At 39.0% G+C, this 27483-nt stretch overlaps 1 protein-coding gene across 1 annotated transcript in view; it reads right to left on the bottom strand.

Moving 5' to 3' along the window:
• fstl4 (follistatin-like 4) overlaps nucleotides 1–27483 on the bottom strand; it is a 225109-nt gene that overhangs the window by 25406 nt on the left and 172220 nt on the right. The window contains exons 7-9 of the mRNA XM_084137849.1: nucleotides 13268–13434; nucleotides 7947–8067; nucleotides 6193–6354 (exon numbers count right to left, since the gene is read on the bottom strand). Of these exons, the coding sequence (XP_083993975.1) occupies nucleotides 6193–6354; nucleotides 7947–8067; nucleotides 13268–13434 (450 nt within the window). The remainder of the gene's footprint in view (nucleotides 1–6192; nucleotides 6355–7946; nucleotides 8068–13267; nucleotides 13435–27483) is intronic.

The following is a 27483-nucleotide window of genomic DNA, read 5'->3' as shown; positions in this document are numbered from 1 at the left end:
AAATGCCTGATGGCTTGCATAAAACACACAACTTTATTCCTAAAGATAATGAATAGAATTAATTTGGATGATAAAATGTCCTGCACTGTTTGTTTATTGGCAGGTTATGGAGTCGCAGCATCATTTCTCAGCATCATAAATATATATATATATTTTTTTTTTTGAATGTTTTTCCCCAATTATTTCTACTCAATTTTATTTGTTAAAGCGTAACTCTCGCCAAAACGCAACCTAGGCTCTTTTTGTTAATCTACCCGAGGCAAACTTTTGTTTAAAAGCATAATTAGAATGGAAACGCCACTTTTAAGTTTGACCGTATTTTCGTTTTAGGTTAAATGCCTTGTGAATGGGGCACTTTTATAATAGCATCAAAACACTAAGAAGGCTCGACACAACATGAAACTTTGCTCTCAGTATCAGCAGGGGCTCTACACATGAACTCCAGCATTGAGAACAGTGTGTGTGTACACAGAGTTTACTAAAAATAAAGATTTTAAACAACTCACTGTGTTTCTGTCCACCGGCATTTTGACAGTCAAAAATAGTCGATCTCCGAATGCGAAAGAACTGACTCTGAATTTTTAGTATTGTTTCTTATATGAGGATCCTTTTCAAATACAAGGTCAATATTGATTTTCACTATCGACAAAATAACAAATTATCCGTGAATTCATATTGAACTAAGCTTTAGGAGCTTTCCATCTTTACCCTCCTCCCTGTTATGGAGATCGACTATTTTTGACTGTCAAAATGCCGGCGGATGGAAACACTAACTGATAAAGTGAGTCGGACAAAATCTTTCTTTTTAGTAAACTCTGTGTACACACACACTGTTCTCAATGCTGGAGTTCATGTGTAGAGCCCCTGGTGATACTTCCAGCACAGTTTTATGTTGTGTCGAGCCTTCTTAGTGTTTTAAAAATAGCGATTTTTGATGCTATCATAGTAGTGCCCCATTCACTCCCATTCACAAGGCATTTAACCTAAAACGAAAATACAGTCAAACTTAAAAGTAGCGTTTCCATTCTAATTATGCTTTTAATGAAAGTTTGCCTCGAGTAGATTAACAAATAGAGCCTAGGTTGCATTTTGGCGAGAGTTACCCTTTAATGTACCAGATGCAGTTACTCAGATCTACTTAATTTTTTACTTACATTTACTCAGTTCATACAGTGTATGTATTTGATTTCATTGCTTTAAAATTGAATCAATATTTCTAAGTGTAAAAATGAGTTTTTCTGGTTTCACCAAATTTTGTTAGTAAATCGTAGTGAAACTTTTTGGAGTGCTGTCTGTCTTTATGCGCATGCGTCGCGTCTGAACGCGTTGTTGTCTTTGGAGCTCTATCGATTTGATTTATAATTCTTGATTTTTCCCTTTAAACTCACTTACAACGAACATTTTCTACTTTTCCTCACTGAGAAGCACTACTGCTCAAACCTCATAGTTACAACGCGGACTGAGCAGACGCGTCTCTAGCCTATTAGTGATCCAACGCCGGATACTCTTATAGGTTACGTCCGTGGATCACGGCTGAACGCGTCTTCTCCACACTCACTTACAAACAAACATGGCGAATATATCAGATGTAAGTAGTCTACCTCTTGGTGCAGGTGAGGACACATTTGAGCTGCACGCGTTGCAGTCTGAGCTGGAAGCTGTTGAGAAACAGATCCACGACCTTTTAGTGAGACAGGCCGAGCTGATAGACCGGCGGTTAGCTCTTGAAACATCACGCGCCGATGCACACAAATCAGTGATTAACGTTACTAACCCGCTGACTCCGACCTCGTCTACTCCGTGCGTTACTCAGCATCGGTCCCGAGCGCCGAGGTCGCGATCGCGATCAGCCATGGTCTCGTTCACTCTGGCTCCAACACGCCACCACGAAGCCTGGATGGTTCCGCAGCGGAAGATGCGAGTCAGGTCTAGACCAAGACTCTCTCCGACCCTCCTGGTTTTCGAGTTATCCACACAGAACCGCTTCTCCCCTCTTCGCGAAACCGAACGCGATGCTGTGATCATCGGCGATTCCATCGTTCGGCACGTACACGCTACGTTAGGTAAAAGTAAGGTGCACAGTCACTGCTTTCCTGGTGCTCGTGTTTCTGAAATCGCTGCTCGCGTTCCCGAGATTCTGAACGAGCGCGTCGGAACTGTGGTCCTGCACGCGGGAGTGAACGACATCAGGCTGCGCCAGACAGAGGTTCTGAAGAAAGACTTCAGGAATCTGATCGATACGGTACGCAGCACATCGCCTGAAATAACGATCATTGTGTCAGGACCGCTTCCCACGTACCGACTAGGACATGAAAAGTTTAGTAGACTATTCTCGCTAAATGAATGGTTAATGTCATGGTGCAATAAGCAGAAACTGCTCTTTCTAAATAATTGGAATCTGTTTTGGGAGCGTCCTAGGCTTTTCCGTGCCGATGGCTTACACCCAAGCAGATTCGGAGCGGATCTTCTGTCGGATAACATCTCCAAAATGTTAAATACCATTAGATGACTAGTAACCAAAAGTCCAAATCATAGTCTCTCCTGCACCAATTTAAATGATATAAATACTAGTGTAGAACATTGCATAGAAACTGTGTCTATTCCTCGTTTAGTGAGATCAAATAATAATTCTACTGCAGGATCTAGGAAAAATCTAATTGTTATTAAAACAGAAAATGTTGCTATTAGTAAACAAAAACAATTTTTAAAGCTAGGTCTTCTAAACATTAGATCACACCTAAGGCAGTTATTGTAAATGAAATAGTCACAGATAATAGCTTTGATGTACTTTGCCTTACTGAAACCTGGCTTAAACCAAATGATTATTTTGGTCTAAATGAGTCTACTCCATCTGGATACTCCTATAAGCATGAGCCCCGTCTGATTGGTCGTGGCGGCGATGTTGCAACAATCTATAGAGATATTCTCAATGTTACTCAGAAAACGGGTTATAAGTTTATTTCGTTTGAAGTACTTGTACTAAATGTTACGCTCTTAGATGTTAGAAAAAAATCCATATTATCTCTAGCCTTGGCTACCGTATATAGACCGCCTGGGCCTTACGCTGATTTCCTAAAAGAGTTTGCAGATTTTCTCTCAGATCTATTGGTCAATGTCGATAAAGCATTAATTGTTGGAGATTTTAACATACACGTAGATAATTCAAATGATGCGTTAGGGGCTGCGTTTATAGATTTATTAAATTCCTTTGGGGTCAAGCAAAACGTCACCGGACCAACTCATCGTCTTAATCATACACTCGATTTAATTATATCATATGGAACCGATCCAACCGATATAGATATCATTCCACAAAGTGATGATGTCACTGACCATTACTTGGTAACTTGCATATTACGTACTGCTGTAATATGTCATGCTGCGCCGCGTTATCGACCAGGCAGAACAATCCTTCCATCCACCATAGATAATTTCTCAAATTGCTTATCTAATCTGTCTCAGCTGCTGCCTGAACCCAAACAAACAGATGAACTAGAGGAATTAACTAGCACTATGAGCACCATTCTCTCTAGAACATTGGATGTTGTTGCACCCATTAAATTAAAAAAGGTCAGAGAGAAAATTAAAGCACCATGGTACAACAATACTACGCATGTTCTAAAGAGAGAAACCCGTAATTTAGAGCGTAAATGGAAACAAACTAATTTAGAGGTCTTTAGAATCGCGTGGAAAGACCAGGGGCGTAAATTTCATCTAAATGTTGGGGGGGACAATTAACATAACTTTCCTCAAGAGCAATTTTTGAAGGGGACACCAATAATACAGGCAAAATTGTACTTTCTATGGATATGTGTAGTACACAGAGGAAAGCCTTACTACTATTATTAGTGTAGCTAGCATGGAGACCGTGCCATTATCCTTCTTTTCAAAGTTTACATGGAAACAAACTAATTTAGAGGTCTTTAGAATCGCATGGAAAGACAGTATGTCACGTTATAAAAAGGCCCTAAAAGCGGCCAGGGCTGAGCATCTCCGCAAACTAATAGAAAATAACCAAAACAATCCTAGGTTTTTATTTAACACCGTGGCTAGACTAACAAATAAACAGATGTCACCTGAACAAAATATCCCGTTACAGTTTAGTAGTAATGATTTCATGAACTTCTTCACTGAGAAAACATCAGAACCACAATTGTAAACGTTCAATCCTCAATCGCGCCTTATAATTCAGCCTCAATTATCACCCCGCAAGAACAATTACAGTGCTTTACAACTATAGAACAAAAAGAGTTAAATAAACTTATCACTTCATCTAAAACAACAACATGTTTATTAGATCCTATACCAACTAAACTACTGAAAGAAGTGTTACCTGTAGTGGAAGAGCCTCTCCTCAATATTATTAACTCATCTTTATCTTTAGGTCATGTTCCAAGAACATTTAAACTGGCAGTTATAAAACCTCACATTAAGAAACCACAATTAGATCATAATAATCTAGCAAATTATAGACCCATTTCAAATCTTCCATTTATGTCTAAAATACTAGAAAAAGTTGTGTCTGCCCAACTGGGCTCTTTCTTGCAAGAAAATGATATCTATGAAAAGTTTCAGTCAGGATTCAGGCCGCATCATAGCACTGAAACTGCGCTCGTTAAAATCACAAATGATTTACTCTTAGCTTCTGACCAAGGCTGCATCTCAATACTAGTTTTACTTGATCTTAGTGCTGCGTTCGATACTATAGATCATACAATACTCTTAGATCGACTACAAAATTATACTGGTGTTCAAGGACAAGCATTAAGCTGGTTTAGATCATACTTGACCGCTACCATTTTGTCTATTTGAATGGAGAAAAATCAATCATAACTCCAGTAAACTATGGAGTGCCGCAGGGATCTGTGTTAGGCCCTCTGTTATTCTCAATATATATGCTGCCACTTGGAAATATTATAAGGAAACATGGAATTAGTTTCCATTGTTATGCTGATGACACTCAAATATATATTTCATCACGGCCGGATGAAAACGCTAAATTATCCAAATTGACAGAGTGTGTTAAAGATATAAAAGATTGGATGACGCGTAATTTTCTTTTATTAAATCCAGACAAGACAGAGGTAATACTTATCGGCTCAAAAAACCGCCCACAGAACCTCTCACAATACAACTTTGACATCGTAGGATGTCCTGTTACTTTATCCTCTACAGTAAAAGACCTGGGTGTTATACTCGATTGTAACCTGTCTTTTGAAAATCATATTTCGTATGTTACAAAAACAGCCTTTTTCCACCTTAGAAACATTGCTAAGCTACGTAATATGCTATCAGTTTCTGATGCAGAAAAGTTAGTTCATGCATTCATGACCTTGAGACTAGATTACTGTAATGCTTTAATAGCTGGTTGTCCTGCATCCTCAATAAACAAGCTACAGTTAGTCCAAAATGCAGCCGCTAGAGTTCTTACTAGATCAAGAAAATATGATCATATAACACCGATTTTATCATCACTACATTGGCTACCTATAAAGTTCCGTATTAATTACAAGGTATTCCTACTGACTTATAAAGCCCTAAACGGCTTAGCTCCAGTCTATTTAACGGATCTTCTATTGCCCTATAATCCATCGCGCTCTTTAAGATCAATAAATTTGAGGCTTTTGGTCATACCTAGGATATCCAGATCAACCAAAGGAGGGAGAGCATTTTCACATTTGGCTCCGAAACTCTGGAATAGCCTTCCTGATACTGTTCGTTGCTCGGACTCACTCTCCCAGTTTAAAACTAGATTAAAGACGCATCTTTTCGGCCAGGCATTCATATAATATTTTTAATCTTACAGTTCAAACTACAATCCGGCCTCTAGTTCATAAATGCCAGAGGAGAACTGGTCCCGACTGAGCCTGGGTTCTCCCAAGGTTTTTTTTTCTCCATTAGGTCACCTGATGGAGTTTTAGGACACCATTAGGTCACTTGATGGAGTTTTTTCGGTTCCTTGCCACTGTTGCCTTTGGCTTGCTCAGTTGGGGATATTTTGGGGATATTTTATTTTATTTTATCAATCAATAAATTCCACTAGAAACAAACCTTGTTGTATTATTTTATTTTAATTTAATGCCGTGAAGCTGCTTTGATACAATCTGTATTGTGAAAAGCGCTATACAAATATACTTGATTTGATTTGATTTGATTTATCTGATTCCCAAGAGGAAGGGCTGAGGGTCGTACCGAGAAGCGCGATCTGCTTGGATGCGTGTGGCTGCAGGTCCAGGCCGTTCTTCAGCCAGGAGAGTTTGGGGTTTGGAAGACCATCTGCATGGCAGTGCAAGCTGGCAGCAACACCGGGTTCCTGGGCCTGAGTCTCCGGATACACCAGGATTACTGGAGGCACTAGAAGGACAAAGAGACCAAAAAAAAAGAGACTGTGAACAACAGAGAAAGTCATTCAATTCCAGAACAATTGCTTTATTTAGGATTCCCTGCTTTGTGTTAGTCAGAAATGGTCATTTAATGACACGAATGAGAGATGAGGTGGGGGATTGAGCAGCAAACACACGTCCCGCTCAAGGCTCTTCATTCAGCGGTATCTCTCTTCAATTAGAGCGACTCTACTGACAAAACAAGCTTGAGAACAATCACGCTTATTGGCCCCTGTTAATTGAAAATTCTCCCAGTATTTTTCTCTCGCAAATATATTAAAGGATTGTTATCTTTGTTTCAATACAGTGTTTGTTTATATCCCTTCATCTCCCTCAATGAAAAATTATGCCTTGTAATTAAAGGTTTGAACAACCTAAAGATGAAAACTATTTTCTTTATCAACACAATTTCAAAAAAGGTTTGAAATCCAACAAATATATATATATATTTGTATTCAGACCCACTGCACTAAACCTTCTTTCCTTGGCGTAACTAAAGCAGGGTTTCCTTTCTAAAATGATGTGCTAGTTTCCCCATCTCTCTGTAGCCAACTAAGCAAGACAAAAGCCAAAGGCGACAGTGGGAAGGAACCCAAACTCCATCAGGTGACAGAATGGAGAAAACAAACCTTGGGAGAAACCAGGCTCAGATATGAGGCACTAAACTTGGTTACGGTATTTATAGGACAGAATTATTTGGCAAAAAAAAAAAAAAAGGCAAACTACAGGTACAGCTTTTATTTTACAATGCAAAAAAAAAATAAAAAAAAAAGCGCACAAGAAAAAAGAAAAAGCATACTACATTGACTACAGCATAATCAGTTATGCGTTCCTTATTCTCTTTGTATGACAGCCTGGCCACCAAAAATTCTCTGCACAATTTGGTATGTTTCAGCACGTTATTATCACAAATAAAATATGCACAAATACGCAATATGCTTACAAAATCAACTTTTTTTTCTTTTTTTTCCTAGGCCAGACATCAGTTTTTGGCCACTACCTTACATAGTTTCTTTACTACCATAAAATGTATGTTCTGCAGTTCCTTTTCCTTCTCCAGGTTCTGGAGTTTATTCTGATGAGATGTAAACGTAATGAAAGATGAAAATGAACACATGAAAAGATGTGTTTTCAAATCTTTCTGGATAGATGTGGACGTAGCCTTTATGCAGTGCAAATCATACGGTATTACTGCCACGCTTAACCTTTAGATTGTTTTTGCAATTACTATAGTGATTTATGGTTGCACTTTATTTTACAGTATGTGCACTTATGTGTACTTGCAGTGTACGTACCTAAGAAAGTACTGGTTAATATAAGGCAACTACATGGGTTAAGGTTAGGTTTAGGGGTAGGTTCAGGGTAAGTTTTTACTCAGTTATTGTAATTACTATAATAAGTAGATAGTATGTACATAGGGGCAACAGGACTGTAAAATAAAGTGGACACCGTAAAAAAAAAAAAAAGGTACACAACTTTAGTCATCCATTTCACAACCTTTCCAAATATTAAAACAGAGTTCATGAAAAGCAAAGGTGAGATATGAAAGATTCTACTACTAACCATTCACCTGGAGCACGTGGGTTTGGGACAGATCCTCATAGCCGTCTGCGTGACAGCTGTAGTTCCCCATGTGAATCGTAGTCACCTTCGTAATGTAAAGCGAGCCGTCGTCGCCAAAGTCCTAAGTGAACGGGAATAAAGAGACGGAGAATAAAACAACAGGAAGGCATGGGATGAATAAGACTATGAATCAGTGGCGTCCCATGAGCGAGCGGGAGAAGGGGTTTGTTCCTCACTGTCATGCTCTCTCAGGCTGATAAATGGTAAGGGTTAAAAATATAGCCAGCATTAGCGTGATTAATGAAGCCTGTTGTGGTTTTGTGAGGATGCGTCCCCTCATCTGGGGTTTTGGGCCGACTCAAGGGGGATTAAAACATTAAACTGTTTTGTAGTTATATGAGTTTGCCGAGGGTAAATGATTTAAGGACACGGAAGCTCGCTCTTAAACCCTAACACACCTGCAGCTTTATAGGGCGCACTGAAAAGGGCTCGGCTGCCGTACAGGGAACAAAACTGCGATTTGTTTGTTTAGGAGGTCGTCACTAATCCAGCGAGATGGATGATCAGCTCCTGGAAAAACACCACTTTGCCTCCAAGTGCTAAAGTTTTAGGATGAAGAGGGCAGAAGTGAGTCTCGTCCAAGGACACGGATGCTGTGCAAACCCAACGACAAAAACTAATTACTTTTTTATTAAATATAGATTATGTGACTGATAATACTTCACCTCCGCCGTAAGGCCGATATTATTCTGCATACGGAGGACTCGTAGCGGTTTTCATCACTGTGTTGCCTGCCACTTTCTGATGAAATGTAATTGTAAAAGAGTTTGTCATTCAAATTTTTAAATCAATTGTCAGATAATGTCTTGTGATGAGGTTTAACCGAAATAACAGCACCAAAACTACAGTTAATAAACACCTAATTAAAATGATCGGAAAACACAGAAACACTTGGGAAATTTAGCTGCCATTAGATTTAGAACCAGAGACGAGTGTTCGTCACACAACTGCCAATTTATCTCTAAAGCGGTAAAGGGGTGAACTGAAGGAACTGTTTGATACTGTTTAAACGAATAAAACATTAGATAAGCTTTTTATTGGCAATTTCCTCTACTAAATGTTTCTGGAGCCGCTCCTCCTCACTTCAGACCACACAACAGACTGCATCTGGATTGAGGTCACGACACTGGCTCGGCCTTTCTAAAATTTAGAGCTTCTTCTGTTGAACTCTCAGCAGTTCATTTACTCCCGGGTCACTGTTGTGTTGTGTTGCTGAGTTTTACATCACACAGCATCGCCTGAAAAACATCCTCACTGCTTCAAATGGAATGCTGTGTGTATTTCAGAAACTAGTTGTTAAATATATGGCATATATTTTTTTTTTTATATATATACGATGTCTGGAAGGGATATTTGTTGTATATATATATATATATATATATATATATATATATATATATATATATATACTGTATATATATATATATATATATATATATATATGTATATATATATATATATATATATATATATATATATATATATATACACAGTATATATATATATATATATATATATATATATATATACACACACAGTATATATATATGTATATACAATATATATATATATATATATGTATATATATATATATATATATATATATATATATATATATATATATATATATATATACATATTTCAGATTAATATCAGGACACTTCCCAGACAGCAACCAGCCCAGATCCGGCCCAGAGATCTGGAATGCGTGGAATCCACATGGACCAGATGTGTTTTGGACAATGGACAATTTGTTGCTGTCTGGTTTGTTCAGTCTACATAAAGTTTTATTAGACATTCATAGAAATTCAACCAAATTTAAAAATCTCATTCTGTTTTCAGGATTATTTCCTTCAAATAGAGTTTTGTAAGATCAGATGCTTTGCTCGTTCAAAGGACATGACGTAATAAAAGAAAAAAATTGCAATTTAAAAATCCCTTCTCCTTATTAGACACATATAAATTCATTCTTTTAATAAATAGTTAAAATAAAAAAAATAAAAAAACGCAACATTAAAATGTAGCACTGAACTCGCCTGTGTGAACTTCTCATTGGTCAACAGATGTCTTGCATCAGAATGCAAAAGTTAAAACTCTTTCACAGAGTGCCAGATTCCCATTACATCCCGTGAAGCATCATCCCCACATCTAAACTTTCCTGCTTTACATCCTATCTGGATAACAGCTTGTAATCGGCACTCTCCTCATGCTGTGCCGTAACCAGCGGTGTACCACAGGGTTCAGTCCTGGGCCCGCTGCTCTTCTCCATCCACACCAGTTCCCAATTACAGTAGAGGCCAAAAGTGATGTCTGGAAGGAATATTTGTTTTTAAAGACCCTACAAGTTCGATTAAACCATAAAAAAATGGGGAACATTTGAAGAACAAAACACTGAACTTGGTTAAGGTATTTATCTGACAAATTTACTGAAATCAGTTTGATTGAAATCAATGATTCACGGCATGAACTGCCAAACTGACCAGTTTAACAGAAACCAACAAATACTGAAAGCACCTGTAAATGACTGTACGTACACCCTAAAACTCTAGCTACTATACAGCTATGAACAGGCACCATATGCCTCATTTTTAAAGAGCATTCAACAGCGAGAAGCATGCAGAATAAACTCTTCTTTTTCCCTGGGAAGCCGTCCGAGGAAGCAGACCCAATCAATGCCTAAGACCTCACAATCAAAACACAGTTACACATGCTGATGCTTCAACATCAGGTGCAAGACACAATCACGTATTTACAGTCAAACCAAAATTTATTCAGACACCTGTGGTAGATTTGTCCCCTACACACCTGACTTAGGTTGAATCTGGTGTCCTTGACACCTGAAAATATTATACTCAGTTGAGTTACCTCTGAATGCACGAGTGACAAGAAAATATGACAAGAACTCAGAGTTATCAAATCAGTTGATATTTCACTGGTTTTGTCCATCCTTCTGTTAGACTGTCTCACACATGAATTATGTTGAATATCTGTCAGCTGTTAAATTTAACTACACAATTAGATAATACTAGTTTAGCTCAACCAATCACCAAGCAATGCTTCATTGTGTTCAGTCTGTGTGTAAAAAGAGCATTAGCAATTAAAGAAAAAACACTTCAGCAAAACATGATCAGCTCAAAGTGTCCGAATCATTTTGGTACCAAATTATTATACATTTTACTGGTAGTCACTGTATGAAGAATTTTTGGGTAAAATATGGTCACAGTTTATTTTATTTTGCTATCCTCACTTACATACATTTATTATAGTGTCAAAACTATATAAAAAATTATATTTGGTGTCTGAATAATTTTTGGTTTGACTGTATTTAGTTTCCCAGTTTAACGGAAAGAACACAGTGGTCTTCCGCAGCGTCCCGATTCCCACTCTCACTCAGCACTCTTCACCGGTGCTCGCTCTCATTGACCCGCGCGTCGTCGTTGACTGGGTCAGTGTTGCAGCGTTCAGCAAACACTTCATTAACATGCAATTAGAGTATTGTAATGAGTGAGCGCAGAAACACAACCCCATGCTGTCAGGAACGCAGGTGAGCTAAACACAAGCGGGACACAGCTCATTAAACACTACCCGTTCCCACCCCGAGCATGTCTGCTTCTCAAAACCTGCAGTCCTTTGAAATCAGCACGACTCCTGAGAACTTATTTACAATTACATTATGATAAAATGAAGTGGAGGAAACACAAATGTGTTTAGTAATTGCAAACGGAAAGTGTGCCTCAGAATGCAGAGCTTGTGTCCTGATAATGAACATTAACATTTGTAATTTGTTTTGGCATGAGCTTCAATTCTCTAACATACTGATTAATTGGTGAAAATCAATGCAACTGGCCCCCGACTGAGCCTTGTGCTCTGGATGATTATCAGATATGCAGCAGCTGCCCAATTAACAGGAGGATGAAATCATTTCACATCAGGAAAGAAACTCGGCATGGTTTCTCACCTTGAGAAGGTGTTCTCAGTACCACAACATTCCCTTTTAATCCAAAATACGGTAAAAATACGCCATTGCACGTAGGACGCATATAACCAAGTTATGCTGTTGCAAAAAGTGCTACAGGTGAGCTTCACTGTACATCAAGCGTAAGACATTATAAAGGGTTTCCAGAAAGGATCAGGTCAATATTTCATGCAACGGGCTCCAGAAAGATGTCATCGTGTTTTGTGGTTTTGAGTTCAATTACACAAACGTGTATTTCTCAAGCAGTAACTATTCATGTCAAATCTTTGTGAATTTGGTCTGCCACACCATCATATTTCAGTATACATTTAGATAAGAGTCAACAACACAACATAACAAAAGCATTTTTTTATCTTCTCATAATGCGATTATAGTGTGATTTAGGTAACTGCCAGGGTTCTGGTTCATTCTTGTTTGGTGACAGAGCCCTGACACGAGTTTGCTCAGGACGAACGCCCTCCCGTCCACGTGAGTTGTTTTGTGTGTGGAGCGCAGTGTTCGGATGCCGGCACTACGGTCTAGTTTGGTTGTATCTTGAGTCCTTTACTCATGCCTTACCCAAAATCTGACAGGTAATATTGTGATCAATCTTAACCTGATTTTAATAACAACAAAAAGGCATGTAATCACTTTAATGGCATCTATTCCACTTTGACTAAAGTGCGCAAGTGCATTTTAGGGGTGCTGAAGAAACTGAGTTAATGTTGACACTGTTGCATGACATGAATATAATGCGGTATATTGATGGTCAAAAGCATCGAAATGTAGACATTTTTAGGTGCGTCACCAGAAAAATGACTGAGGCTGGATACTGGAGAACAAAACGGTGTGCGCTAGAAGAGCTTGACCAGTAACACACCGCCTGTATGTGAGTCCATCATCTGTGCTGTGCACTAGGGTATATGAGAATAAAATAACCACGATTCTTAGCGAATTATCAGAATGGTGACATCTTACTGAGATTAAGCCCTTTACTCTGATTATTGGAAATAATCACATTATTGGTGCACATGTAAACGTACTGTAGTCAGCTCTCAGCTTTTAAATGTTGTTTTATACCACTATTGATGGCCAAAGCATGTTTACCTTCTACATATTTAGCTCATCACTGTTTAACTCTTTAAATTTAGCTTTAAATAACCTATAATATGATATTTGTTCCAATTGTGATGTGACCCATTTAAAGCGCTATTGGGGTATGTTGGCACAGGAGAGTTCTTAATGAACTGCATTTATTCTTGGACAATAATGGGGATGTTCAACAGTTTGATATGGAAGCACTCACATTGATATCCTCTAGATCCAGGAAGTTGAGGATGATGCCGTTTCTCTTCCAGATGATGGGTGGTCTCAGGGTGCCCTGGATGGCACAGGACAGCACAGCGCTCAGGCCGACGGTCACCGTTGTGACGCTCAGACGCTTCTCGTCCGCTAGACTGAGCTGAACAACCTCTGCAAGACACAAGGACATTATTACCATCCACAATGACAAAAAGTACAATTGGTCATTAATTTATTAGTTTGTCTAAAAGCAAATAAAACTCCACATAGAAAAACTAAATAAAAGAAACAATTTTGTTTAAATAGTATTTCGGCTTGACACCATTTATGTGCAGAACACATACTGGCTTTATATTATATTATATTATATTATATTATATTATATTATATTATATTATATTATATTATATTATATTATATTATATTATATTATATTATTATTTATTTGATTGTTTTTTGCTTGTTTATTTTTTAATACATTATAGAAAATATCATGCTTATTTTCAAAAGAAATTTAAGGTAATTTAAGGTACAGTATGAACCAAACTATATATATAATATAATATAATTTGAGAAAAACTAATACATTTGATACACACGTTTTTGATACAAATTTACATTTGGTCCAGTAGTGGAGTTAGCTTATGCATTTACATTATGGGGCACTTTTTTTTATATTTTATTATTTTATTCATATTTCTGATTGTTAAACAACTCAAAAACTTGTTTGTATTTGCCTTTGATTTATATATATATTTGGATGTTAAAATACTTTCTCGTCATGTCTCACTTTAATATTCAGAGTGATTATAAGTAAAGCATTCATTGGTTAATTTCCTGTCCTTTATTGATTGGTTTGTGTTAAAGGGGTGGTATAATGCCCTTTTCACAAGATGTAAAGTAAGTCTCTGATGTCCCCAGAGTGTGTATGTGAAGTTTTAGCTCAAAATACCCCACAGATATTTTTATATAGCATGTTAAAATTGTCAATGTTTGAGGGTGAGCAAAAACGCACCGTTTTGTGTCTGTTCCTTTAAATGCAAATGAGCTGCTGCTCCTGGCGCAGCCTTTTATGTTCAAACCGGCTTCAGACAAAGATGGAGAGACTCAAGAAGAAGTGACAACATGTAGAAGCAACAGGACATTTCTGAATGGTTAGTTGATTAATTTATGAAGCTGATGTGTAGTTATCTTCTAGTCATTGATTAGCATATTCCGTCTTGATAATCTATAAATCATGTTCTGGGGGCGGGGTTTATGTAAATTTTAGGGTTGGTGATGTCACTAACCCGGGAGGAATGTGGTGTAGTCTCTACCAGCCGTTTGTTGTAGTCCTTAAAAAGGGATTTATTTAAAAGCAAATATCTCCCTTTGCTTTGAACTTTGAGCATTGTAACTTTGCAGATGTTGTTTATGATCAAACAGCAACATTACACACTAACTAAAGTTAAAAAAAATTAATCATAATCAACCACCCCTTTAATCATGACTCAACCAATGGTGTCAGTTTAGGGGCAGGACTTTCAGTTTGGCTGACAGTTGCAGGCTGTGTTCAGGAACCTGTCATTATTTGTTAAATTCAGTTTGTTGATGTTAGAGACACAGGAATGATTTAAGCTTCAAGCGTATGCTCTTTAGAAAGGAAATGCCACTTTAAAAGGATTTTTGGTGACAATATTTTTTTCCATGACAATGATTTGTGGATGACATTTTTAAAATATGAGGCAGTTGAATCCACAAACATTTGACAGACAGTTGTGTGTGCAAACAAGAACAGCCCAGACAAGGCAAATGTCTCAGTCTGACCCCAGGTCAACAGTAGTCTGGCGTTCTGGGGTGTGTTTCTGGTAAAACGCTGTAACTCGCTGCTTCACTATAACAGTACGATGCATCTTTGAAGAAATCAACTTGCTAGTCACGACTGTTTCCCGAAAACATATTGGTCTTTCAACCACGTTGGTTAATGATGTCACACAGGTGGTGAAGTAATAACTACTTTAAATGAATCTGTTTGAGATCGAATTAATGCTAGATGTTTTGGCACAGATCGAGATCTGTCATTCCAAACACACAACTTTGCGATGCTGTTTGCGAATGTTCGTTAGAACGATGGTTTCGGGAAACACAGACTCGTTGAACTGCTGATAACGACAGAACTTGGGACCATAGTTGGCTAACAATGCTTTTGGGAAACACACCCCAGATCAGTCATATCACCTCTACATTGATGTTGGTGTTAGTTTGCTGACAGCAGTCTAAACACAGCAAGCTGATGCTCCAGTGCTTCAGAAAAACATCTGAATGCTGGTGCCCATCTGCATTCTGCTCTCTGGAACAAACGTGCAGTTTGAGTGATTTCCTGACAGTTGCAGGTGGGTTTAATTCTTTCAAATGAGAAGAGGTAATTTAGGTAATGTGAAGAAGAGCACTGTGGAGCTGAACACATTGATTTGCCCAGGTTAGAGGGAACACCTGAGAGCGAGAGGAACTTCCCAAACACGCCTTGCACACGTCACGTCCTCCACTGAAGCTAATGCAGCATTTGCTTCACTAACAATCAATCATGATGCACTGTGTGATCCAGACCACTGCACTGACTCTTTCAATGTTTGCTCAGCTATAACTAGAAGCTTGTTTCCGCCACAGAATAAAAAATAAAACGGTAATTGCGACTTTTTCTCTCACAATAGCGAGTTTACATCTCGCACTTCTGACTTTTCTGAGTTGCATGATATAAAGTCGCAATTGAGAAGTATAAAGTCAGAATTGAGTGATATAAAGTCGCAATTGTGTTATAAACTAACTTGCAATTTTGACTTTTCTTCTCAGAATTGCATGTTTATATCTCGCAATTCTGACTTTATAACACGCAATTCTGAGAAATAAAGTCATAATTGCAAGTGAGTTTATAACACAATTGTAACACAACTCGCAATTGTGAGATAAAAAGTCGCAATTATCTTTTAAAATGTTTTATTCTGTGGCCGAAACTGTGGTAGAAAGCAACTTGAACTGATATATCTTCAAATATGTAAGTGTCATTGTTTTGTCTCAAGATTCACACCCGTAATGTTTTTTTGTTTTTTTTCTAAGGCACGTTAATAAAAGCTACTTAAATGCCTTAATTGAACTGAGGCCTAATACTGGCTTAATCTAAGCCCTGTCTGTCAAACCAGGACTAAGTGAACTAAATTAACATTGACGAACACAATGTTTTTAGCTTTATCTTCCATTGGAAGTTCTACTTATGGTACTCATATTATAGCTAATTATCGTTTTTAGGTTTTGTTTATGGTGCAATTAAGTTGTAAAAAGCCAACAAACATTTTAAAACATTTTGGCTTATGTTTAATAAAAATGTATTTGCCATGCTCAGAACTGAGGTAAAACTCCGATATGGTAGGAACACAATGCATAAACAGGTAAGTGATGATATTAAATGTATAGTCTTTACAATAAGTCATCTTTTTACTTTGTATGAATGTTTTTCTCTTTATTTAAATATCTCTATATTTTTAAAAATATTACATAAATTTAAGGTTTGAACCAAACGGTAACCATATTTTGAGAAAAACTAATACATTTGGCTGTTTTTAAAAAAAAATTTGGTCTAAAGTATCATTAGGTCCATATAATTTCATCATCTTTTGAACAATTACTGCTGCCGAGATCATAAGAAAATGTCCCAAAACGTACGTCGTTTTTATACTAAATTATGTTGACTTTCTGTTTCTCGTATTGATTTTTGTGGAAAAGGCTCAATATGTAATAATCATAATTAACATAGAAAAGCGGTGTGTTTTAGTGTGACAGCTGGTTAAACTGGATTGTGGGTGGCTAGTGAACAAGACAAAGAATAAGACGCTTTGTGCATTACAAAGCGGTGCGAAATTTGAGTGAATTCACGCCTCAGAGTTTAGGACTGACAGCCACATTCTATGACGCCAAATCTGCAGAAAATGCAAAAATAAAAATAAAAATTCAGAAAATCGACAAACGTCACTCTCTGCCATAGCACTGTGTCAATGACGCTTTGGGGAACGCCTCAGGCGTGACAGGAGTCTGAAATCACTATCAAATCACGGCAATCATATTAACTGGCGAAAGCCGCTGACTTCATTAACGTGCGACCTGGAAGTATATAAGGGCGCCTTGCAAACATGACAATCACCTTTCCGCCTTCAGGGACTGTTCTGTCTTTAAGCGCTTGAGATTATGGTAAGAAAAATTAAATGCACTGAGAAAGCTAAGGGATGCTTCCAGAAGTGTGCGGACCCGTGCCCTGTGCACATTGTGAGTGTTTTCCCTTGAGAACGCTCCACTCTCGTCTGGCCCTCTTCTTGAGTGAAGAGGGTTCAGCGTCTGGACTTGGTGGTTCTGGTCCCGCTCCTGCGGAGGGAGAGCGCAACGAGGAACATGGAGTTTCCATATGGAGCTCGTCGATCATCTTGAGAGGGGGATAACCTCTCAGACGATTCGGTGGCTGACGAGGGTGAGCTGCAGGTGGAGGATTTCTCTTCTCCTGGCGTGCTTCAGGCCGAGTAGGCCTCTCAAATGAGTTTTCGAGTGATGGGGTATACAGCCAGCAGTGTTGACGGTCAGGCATTGGCTTTAGCAGGCCTCCCTGACCCTGGCCGAGTAGGCCTCTCAAATGAGTTTTCGAGTGATGGGGTATACAGCCAGCAGTGTTGACGGTCAGGCATTGGCTTTAGCAGGCCTCCCTGACCCTGAGCCCATGGGGTGCTTGGCTGTTAAAATTCACTAGCCAATCAGACAATTAGCTTCAGAAGGCAAACCCCCAACAGCGTGGGTGATTTTTGCCAGCTAGTAAGACCACTGTCATGCGGTTCGCCTTATCAGGCCACAATGAAGCTCAGTCCCCAACCTTATTGGTCCATGACAGTCAGTTTCCTACCTAAGAAAACTTTCAGACGGCCAGCCTTAACAGGCCAGTCCGAGACTGAGTCCCAGGACTGGGCAGCTGGCCTTAGCAGGCCACCTTGGGACTGACACCTGGAGTTGGGGTTCATAGCAAACAGTTTTTTAGCTTGCTATCAGATAGTAGGCCTCACCAGGCCTCCCTGAAGGTGAGATCCCAAGTATGGGCACTAGGTAGCAAACAGCCTACTGGTTATCAGGTAGTAGGCCTCACCAGGCCTCCCTGTAAGTGGTTTCCCAGCAATACTGAGTTCTGGCAGCTAGTAGCCACTTGCTATCAGTTCAGCTGGCCTTAGCAGGCAACTTCTGAAGTGAGCTTGCGCCCTAGCATGATTAAAGTGTTCCCTTTTCTGTTACTGGTTCCCTCTCGGGATCTCTTTTTTAGCCTACAGCCTGGTTTGCTTACCAGGCAGGCCATGTGCTCCCCTCACTGAGGGTCAGTATGAGTACGTGGACTCCTGAGTCATCTTCGGGTTAGATCAGTCCTTAGGCCTTTTCAGGCCTCCTGCTTAGAAACACAAGCGCTGGGTAGATCTGTGGATCAAGCAGAGAAACTCCCCTTGCTGGCAAAGGTTGTAAGCGATATGCTGAGTCATGTTCTCCTGGATACCCTGTCTCTGAGATTCGGGCCGAGTGGTTCACTGTCAGCTTCGCAGTCCCTTGGGTTGGATGCGTTATCTAAAGGTAAGTGTCCAGAGGCTCTGTCTTCGGACAGACAGGAAGTTGGCCAGACTGAAGTGTCCAATGTAAATGACACCAGGTCAGGCCTTCCTGGTGGCATTTCGGGTGAGTATGTTCCCCTGAATAGTGATTGGCTGGCGCTCCTTCTGGTTCCCTAGCCACAACTAGAAGGGACCCCTTCTAATTTGAAGCTGTGGTCCTAGGCCCTTGAGCAGGCCCAGGTAGGCCTTTCATTAAACACAGTTTATGGAGGTTTTCCTGTGAAGTGTATAGCTTGGGCTATGACCTTAGGGAATGCTGTCACTGACAGCCCAGTGTGACCTGAGGGTGAGTGGTTCTGGCATTTCATTTGAATTTTGCTGGTTCTGACAGTTGTCACTGCCAATGGGCATGCACTCCCCTTAGCATGGTGGCGTTGGTATGTCATTCCCCAAAGTGTCATCGACGCAGTGCGAGTTCCCTTTCGAAAGGGAACATCTAGGTTACGACTGTAACATCTGTTCCCTGAGAACAGGGAACGAGACACTGCATCTTTTCGCCATGCCTCGGGGCCTGCCTGCCAAACAGTCGCTTCAGACGAAAGGTGATTGTCATGTTTGCAAGGCGCCCTTATATACTTGCACGTTAATGAAGTCAGCGGCTGTCGCCGGTTGATATGATTGCTGTGATTTGATAGTGATTTCAGACACCTGTCATGCCTATCAGACACCTGTTGAGGCGTTCCCCAAAGCGTCATCGACGCAGTGTCTCGTTCCCTGTTCTCAGGGAACAGGGGTTACAGTCGTAACCAAGACGTTTCTCACACCAACAAAAACCTTTATATTAGTCATGAGAAAGCACAGTTTAAAAACACCAGCATAATATTGCTTTTACTCAAATATAACTTACACCAAACGGTTTAACCCCTTAACTGTCACCCCCTCCCCTTTTTGAGAATAGAGGTGGAAATGCACATCCAAACTTAAATGGTTGTAATTTAAGAATACTTTGGTCTTGTTTTAAAGAAGACACACAGCAGATTATTACTGAAGTGAAAGCACTTTAAAAAATGTAAGTATGAAAAAGTTATGGAAGTTTAAATGTGCTGTAAATTAAATGTACAGTACTAAAATAAAATGTTTATTTTACCAAATAATTTTTACTCTAAAATTACTCTAAAATCAAAGCCATATGTCTAACCAAGTTGTGTACCAAATTTGAAGTTGATATCACGATAATTTACGTTCCTATGAGATTTTGTTTAGGCGCTGTACCAGAAATAGCCACCGGGTGACACACACACACACATTTCATTGAATTTTGTTTTAATGCATTCTCCTGTAATAAATTAATAATTTTCTGTCTAAATATAACTTCTATCCCAAAATATGAATCCTTGACACTCAGACTTTTCAGCCGATATGTGTTTTGTCAAGATTAGAAAGTAGTTAAAATAAATGTTGTAATATGAAAAATGACGATGCCCACTAGGGGAGGAGCCCGCAAAATAATTTAGAGTACCGTTTCCAGTACCGTACCGTTAGAGTACAATTTCAAAACGGTTTTCACAGGATGAATTTTGAGTTCGTAAGCTTTCGAATGACACTTTTCGAATAACTAAAATCTGATATGAAAAAAATAAATAAATAAAAAGAGTGCCAGTGAGTTAAAGGGTTAAACATGGCCTTAGAATAGCATGTCGTCAGAGGAATTTTTCCAAAAGCAAAGACAACTGCGCACAAGTTCTTCTCAGCCCTCAAACTCCATAAACCCAAAAACAGCTTCACATTTTAGAGAAAATACAAAACCTAGCGTCTCCCTTTCATGATTTAGCAGATGCTCGTCGCTTTACTTCTCATTTTTAGCCTCCAGCAACAAAATAACTTTCCATTTTCCAGGCTCCATGTTGAGTTTCCCAGCAGAAGAGGCCCGGTTTAAGATTGTTTACCAGTCTCTCCTCTCTGTCTCTCACACACGCACACACGCACACACACACACACAAACACACAAACACACAAACACACACACGCATGACTCCCCCTGGATAAGGCTGACATGACATTATCTCTGCAATGACTCTTTGTGTTCCTCTCGCTCCAAAATAGCTCCTCCTCACAAATAATCGACTTTCTCGGGATTTGCAAACTATTGATCCATCAGAGCTGAGTGTTATTGCACCAGCCGAAAGGCAAGGCCGCTCGTTTCCCACCGAAATGAAGGATTCCTGCAGGGTTTGTTTTTTAGATGAATACTGAACACAAGTCAGAGAGGAAACATGCATCAACTGCCTGAGTGTCTTTATATACGACATTATAGCAGGAGAAAGATCAGCTTCTATGAACAGCTCTACAGTGAGATAAAGGGCCCTATTTTAACGATCTAAGTTCATGGTCTAAAGCGCACGGCTCAAGTGCACTTAAAGCGTGTCTGAATCCACTTTTACTAGTTTAACGTCGGGAAAAATGGTCGGCGCTCCCGGCGCATGGTCTAAAAGGCTTGTCTCTATTCTCTTAATGAGTAATGGGTGTGTTTTGTCTCTATTCTCTTAATGAGTAATGGGTGTGTTTTGTCTCTATTCTCTTAATGAGTAATGGGTGTGTTTTGGGCGTAACATGCAATAAACAAATCAGAGTCTCAACTCACATTCCCTTTAAAAGCCAGTTGCGCTCGTGCCATGGCGGATTCACTATTTACATGGAGGAATTAGCAAGCAGAAAGACTGAACGCTTCTCTAGTGAGGAAATTGATCTACTCGAGCGTGAGGTTAAAGCTGTGTGTGTGTGTGTTGTGTGTGTGTGTGAGGTTAAAGCTCAAGCAGATCATCTACGGGACAAGCCGGATTCACCATATCTTTATGTTCACAATATTAATCTTTTACATTGTAATCCTTTTATTTGTAATATTTGGCTAGTTTGTGTGCAGCTGTGCATCCCTGTGTGTGTAATAAGCAGAGTGTGTGTAATAAGCAGTGTGTGTGTAATAAGCAGAGTGTGTGTAATAAGCAGAGTGTGTGTAATAAGCAGAGTGTGTGTAATAAGCAGTGTGTGTGTAATAAGCAGAGTGTGTGTAATAAGCAGAGTGTGTGTAATAAGCAGAGTGTGTGTAATAAGCAGAGTGTGTGTAATAAGTGTATAGGTGTTGTATATCTATAGGTGCATATTACTAACACGCTCTTAAAAATAACAAATAAAATCCTGCACGATTGACTTCAGAGCAGGGTCTCAGTTGGTCAATGGCTCAGTCTATTTCAGTTCCTCAAAACAGCAACGCTCCAGCAATGCGCCTGAACACACACCGTTCTCAGACCAGCGTCAAAGGATTAAAAATCGCGTCAAAGGATTAAAATTGATTGCGTTTTGCATTTTATGGGCGCAAAAGCTTTTGCTATTTAAACAACGTGGCGCAGGAGGTGAAAATGAAAACTGCGTCAGGATGAAACTGTGGCTTTAAGTGAGTGTGTTGTGTGTTATTACCGGTCTTACATTTATTGAGTGTTTATGTCAGGACTCATGAGACACACGAGAGTTGTCAGATCTCTCACACTTATGTGGATTTATTAAAGGCTTTCAGTGCCTGTGCCTGAAATAAGATTAAAAATATCACACCAACTCCCCCATAAAGCACAACACCTGCTGGCTGCAAACACTCTTAAAGAGTGCAAACGCTGCTAACACACACACACACACACACACACCCGCCTGTGCAGAACAACTTCTGTCACACTGAACTGCTCTTATTACTTTATATAGTTGTGTAGATTAAAACATACGTTCATGCCTCTGAGGAAATGAACATGAAACAAGCTGAGATATGTGGTGTACAAACACGCATTCACACACACAAGCACACTGGAGCACACACACACACTCACTCTCTCACACACACACACACACTCTTGCACACACACGCACACTCACACACACACACACACACACTCACACTCACACACACACTCTCGCACACACACTCACATACACACGCACGCAAACACACACATTTAAACATTTGATTACATGACTTGATTTACTTGGTTGTGATTGGTCAATGGCAGCACTGGACAGTCAAATATCTTTGCATGCTGACGCTAAACTGTTCATTTTTAATCACCAGTTTCATTCATTCCATTGCTAATTGTGTCTCTGTTATTAATCAAATCTGAACATCTAACTGCAATCTAGCAAACGGTCTCAGAGGCGCTCAGTGTTACACTCACACTCAACATAAACCGCTGATGGATGCCAAGAAGATCAGAAGTCTCCGGAAGCTTGTTTCCACCACGGAAGAAATAAATTGGAAATTGGTCGTTTATCTCACAAATCAGAAATCGCTATCTCACAGTTCATATCTCACAATTTTATACTGTATCTCACAATTATGAGAAAAAAGACAATTTTAATAATCTCACAATTCTAACTTTATTTACAGAATTGCCACTTTATTTTTCAGAATTGTGATATAAAGTCGCAATTCTGAGAAATAAACTAGCAAATATATAAAAAAAAATCAGCTCACAATTCTAACATTTTTCTTGCAGTTGCAAGTTTATATGCACAATATGTAAGTTTATATTCGTTCTTAGAACTGTAAGATATAAACTAACAATTGTGAGTTATAAACTACAAACTGCGAGAAATAAACACAATTATGAGAAAAAAGTCAGCTCACAATTGACTTTATAACACACAATGGTAATGCAATGTGCAAGTATATATGTTTTCCCCTAAGAATTGTACGACATAAACTGAAATTTTAAGTTTATACACATTGCAAGTTTATACACACAATATGCAAGTTTTTGTAATTTTTTTTTTTTGCTAAGAACTGTTAGAAATAAACTCGCAATTGCGAATTATAAAGTCAAAATTCACAAAAATTGCAATTCTGAGAAAAAAAGTCAGAATTATGAGATAAAAAGTCGCAATTACCTTTTTTATTTTTTTATTCCGTGGCTGAAACAAGCTTGTCTCTACTTACAGAAAAGAAGAGAAAAGCATGGCTCAGAATAACCAAGAACTGGCCGGAGAGAACTTAAAAAACATGACAAGATATAATATCAACAATAAAATATATATACCTGAATATTGTAATTTGCCGCAGTCTCGTAGCTACACTGTTTTCTCCCTCTCCTAATTGTAAGGGAGTATTTTTGTTACAAGGAGCATTAAACAACAAGATAAAATAATCTCAATGCAAATCACTATTTTATATCATGTCTTACTTAAAGGCACAATATGTAACTTTTTTGCTTTAAAAATAGCAAAAATCACTATATCTATGTTATATATTTTTTTTAGTTGTGTACTTACATTATCCCGACTGTTTCCAACAACTTTCAAACCAGGAGAAATTTTAATTTAATTCGAAGACACGGCACGTTTCTTTATTTCCGTTTTGTCGCAGTCAATGGCGTCATATCCGCGTTGTCCCTGGTTTCCGCTCGTGCTGCCATGGTAACCAGAGCTATGAACCAGAGCCCTCTGATAGTAACCAAGGCGACAGACGTGGACCACTGTAGTTCGCAATGTCTATTTGCACGCTGTTGTTCTTTCGTTCAAACATTATGGACCATGGCAAGCAGACTTTGGATAAAAAAGGAGAACTAAAACGAGAATCAATATCAGCGCGGTGTTTTCGAGATGCCGAGAGCTCCCATAGACAGCATATAAACGAGAGCTCCACGTCCGAGACTTCGACCGCTCCTACATGTACTTTATTAAACAGGTGAGGACATTTACATAAAACTAATCAATGTTATATAGTTCAACAATGATAAAATGTTAGAATATGATCTGTATGTTATTCTAATGTTGATCTAGCTTACTGCTAGTCTCATACAGACAAACTAACACATACATTTCAACACATTCAAATGCAGTTTAGTGTGATAGTGTAATGTTAGACCAAGTGAAACAGCGCTGCGTTACCTCACAAGTTTAATTTGTCTAATAAACTGACCTGTGAGTAGTAATTCTGCGTGTAGTTCGGTAGAATGAAATGTCCATATTCCTTTTATATCCGCGGGATCGCGTCGCGTGTGGAGCTGATAGCTGTCTCTTAGCAATCCCGAACTGCTTCATATCACAGTCATGATAAAAGCATCGATGTATTCAGTCATCCATAAACATTATTAGATCGGTCGGCTTGACGTTGACGACAAGATCCATAATTCTTAGCAAATGTTGCATCATCAAACTACGCCTTTGTTATTGTAAATAGGTTAGCGACCCCTAGTGGAGAAAAAATTCCATACTGTACGTTTAACAAGACTATGACTGTTTTATTTATTGTTCTGATATATTCAGAGAAGGAACTCAGGCCTTGTCCACACTAGTACGTTTTCATTTGAAAACGCATCTTTTTCTCTCCGTTTGGTCTTCCGTCGACACTGAGACGGTGTTTTTAGAAACAAAGCTTTTTGAAAACTCTCCAAAGTGGATAAATTTGAGAACGGTGTGTTCGTGTTGTAGTGTGGACTGAGAAACCGGGGGTATTTAAAAACGATGATGCAAGTTTAGTCATGTGACGCTGTTGTACCAATAGATACTCATGTTTATACCGGTGTTGTGCCTGTTATGTGCCGTTCACTTTCACACAGTTGATCAAATATGTTACCTCACACACTCTTCACATCAGTCCTGCAAAGATGACAGAAACTCACTCACATCTGCTGTCCTGCGGTGAAACATGAGAGCAGTTTTAGACCAAACATATAATGGTGAGTGAGAGCGACCTGGTCAGTGAACGCTGAGATATTTAGCTAAATAAAATTATCGTCTCAGTGAGCTTTCATGAGGGTTTACACATGCGCTGTAAGCTGAATTTAGCGTTTTCCGTCGTTTGAGAAACTTTTGGAAAACAAAAACTCAAATGAACCCGGATTAATGGAGCATCTTCTCTCTCTCGATGTGCCGATCAGCAGAACGAGATCCTCAAGAGGACGTGACGATCGTCTCCTCTGAAGAAAAGCTCTTGGACGCTGGGAGGAGAAGATCACACGAGTGATTATATTCTCGTTCGTAAAGCACGGGTGTAAAGATGAGCACACATGCTTCTCCGGCGCTCCACATTTAAGGAATGCTGACACCATCTCGCCCAGAAGGGCCAATGCAATTATCAAGCAAATTAATTTCCATTCAGTGAAATAAAAATGACTTGACACTAGCAAGTGTGTTCTTGGAGACTGCGTTGAAAAAAAAAATGAATATGAATATAAATGTCTTAAACTGGATGCCCCGAAATGGTTTTTCTCCTTTTTCTCCTTCCCCGATCCCTCTCTTCTGATGTACGAGTGCAGCAGGTGAAGACTGATAAGAAGACTGTGTTGCTCCTCATGCTCCTACAACACACAGCTTCAGTGTTTCATGCCTCCGAGACACAGACAACTGACTGAAGAACGATAGGACACATGAAAGCCATCCCACGCTCACTGAAAACATGGAGATCTTTAAACTGTTGTAGTCCAGGCCTGGGAAAGTTACGGAAAGCGAATATACATTTGTCAAACTATAGTGTGAATATACATATATGGTAAACGTGATTTCACCAAGAGCAACATGTCCCTGGATCAACATCTTTGTTCCAATTCATCCCAAAACATCAGATTTGAGGGACAAGTTTACAGTTTGTGTCAAGTTTAGGCTTAAAAGCAGAGTTTTCTTTCTGATTTCAGGGATAAGTTATGGATGGGGTTAGATTCAAAGGGAAGGGATGGGGTTAGGACTACATTTTCGGACAGGAATGTTGTTCTAGAATCAAAATAGGTTGATTCAGGAACATGTTGCACTTGGCAAGATCACCGTGACTACACATATATACACACCTGTCAAACATTAATGTCTTCACTGTCTTTTTTAAACAAATTAATGTGTCCTTGTTGAATAAAAGTATAATTTTAAAAATATGCTTCACATCTGGGTCCTGATCGGGGTTTATTCTGCAATAACAATGACATTGTTATGCGCATCTCGTCAGTATAGCCGGTTCCTTGATTAGTAGTACATCGCCATCGCCTGCTTTCAGATGAAGCGGCATTTACTACACAGAGCTGTAGTTCACTGACAAGCTGAGCAATATCGCATTAATTATCGCAGGCAATACGTCCGTGATCATCTAAGATCACCATGAATCATCTTACCCAAACATTGGAGTGTCCGTGCCCAACTAAGGCAGAGGCGGCATCTATGCCGGTGAACCGAACAATGGTATAATGATTCAGTTCGACTCCCAAGACAAGACGATGCTCACCCGACTGGCCAATAGGAACGTGGCCCCGCCCATGACACAATTTTCACAGTGAAAGCAGAATCCTGACACGAGAGCAAGAAATTGCATCGAGAGCAAAGAAAAGTGTTTTGAGAGGAACACTTTTTTTTTTTAGAGAAAATGTTTTCACACCGATAGCAAAATATATATATTTGAGAGTTTTTTTCAAAGTATTTTGAGAGAGATTTTTTTTCTCAGAAATAATAAAAAAAAATCTAATTTATATTTTTTTATGTTCTATGAGAAAATACTTTCTCTCAAAACTTTTTTTAGTCTCAAATATTATTATTTTTTGCTATTGGTATGAAAACTTTTTCTCTCAAATATTTTTTTTTCTCTCATGAAATGCTTTTTTGCTAT

Source organism: Abramis brama, assembly GCF_963993115.1.
Source record: "Abramis brama genome assembly, chromosome: 15".
Taxonomy (NCBI): Eukaryota; Metazoa; Chordata; class Actinopteri; order Cypriniformes; family Leuciscidae; genus Abramis; species Abramis brama.
Note: the sequence above shows the minus strand (reverse complement) of the source record. Positions and strands in the feature narration are given on the sequence as shown.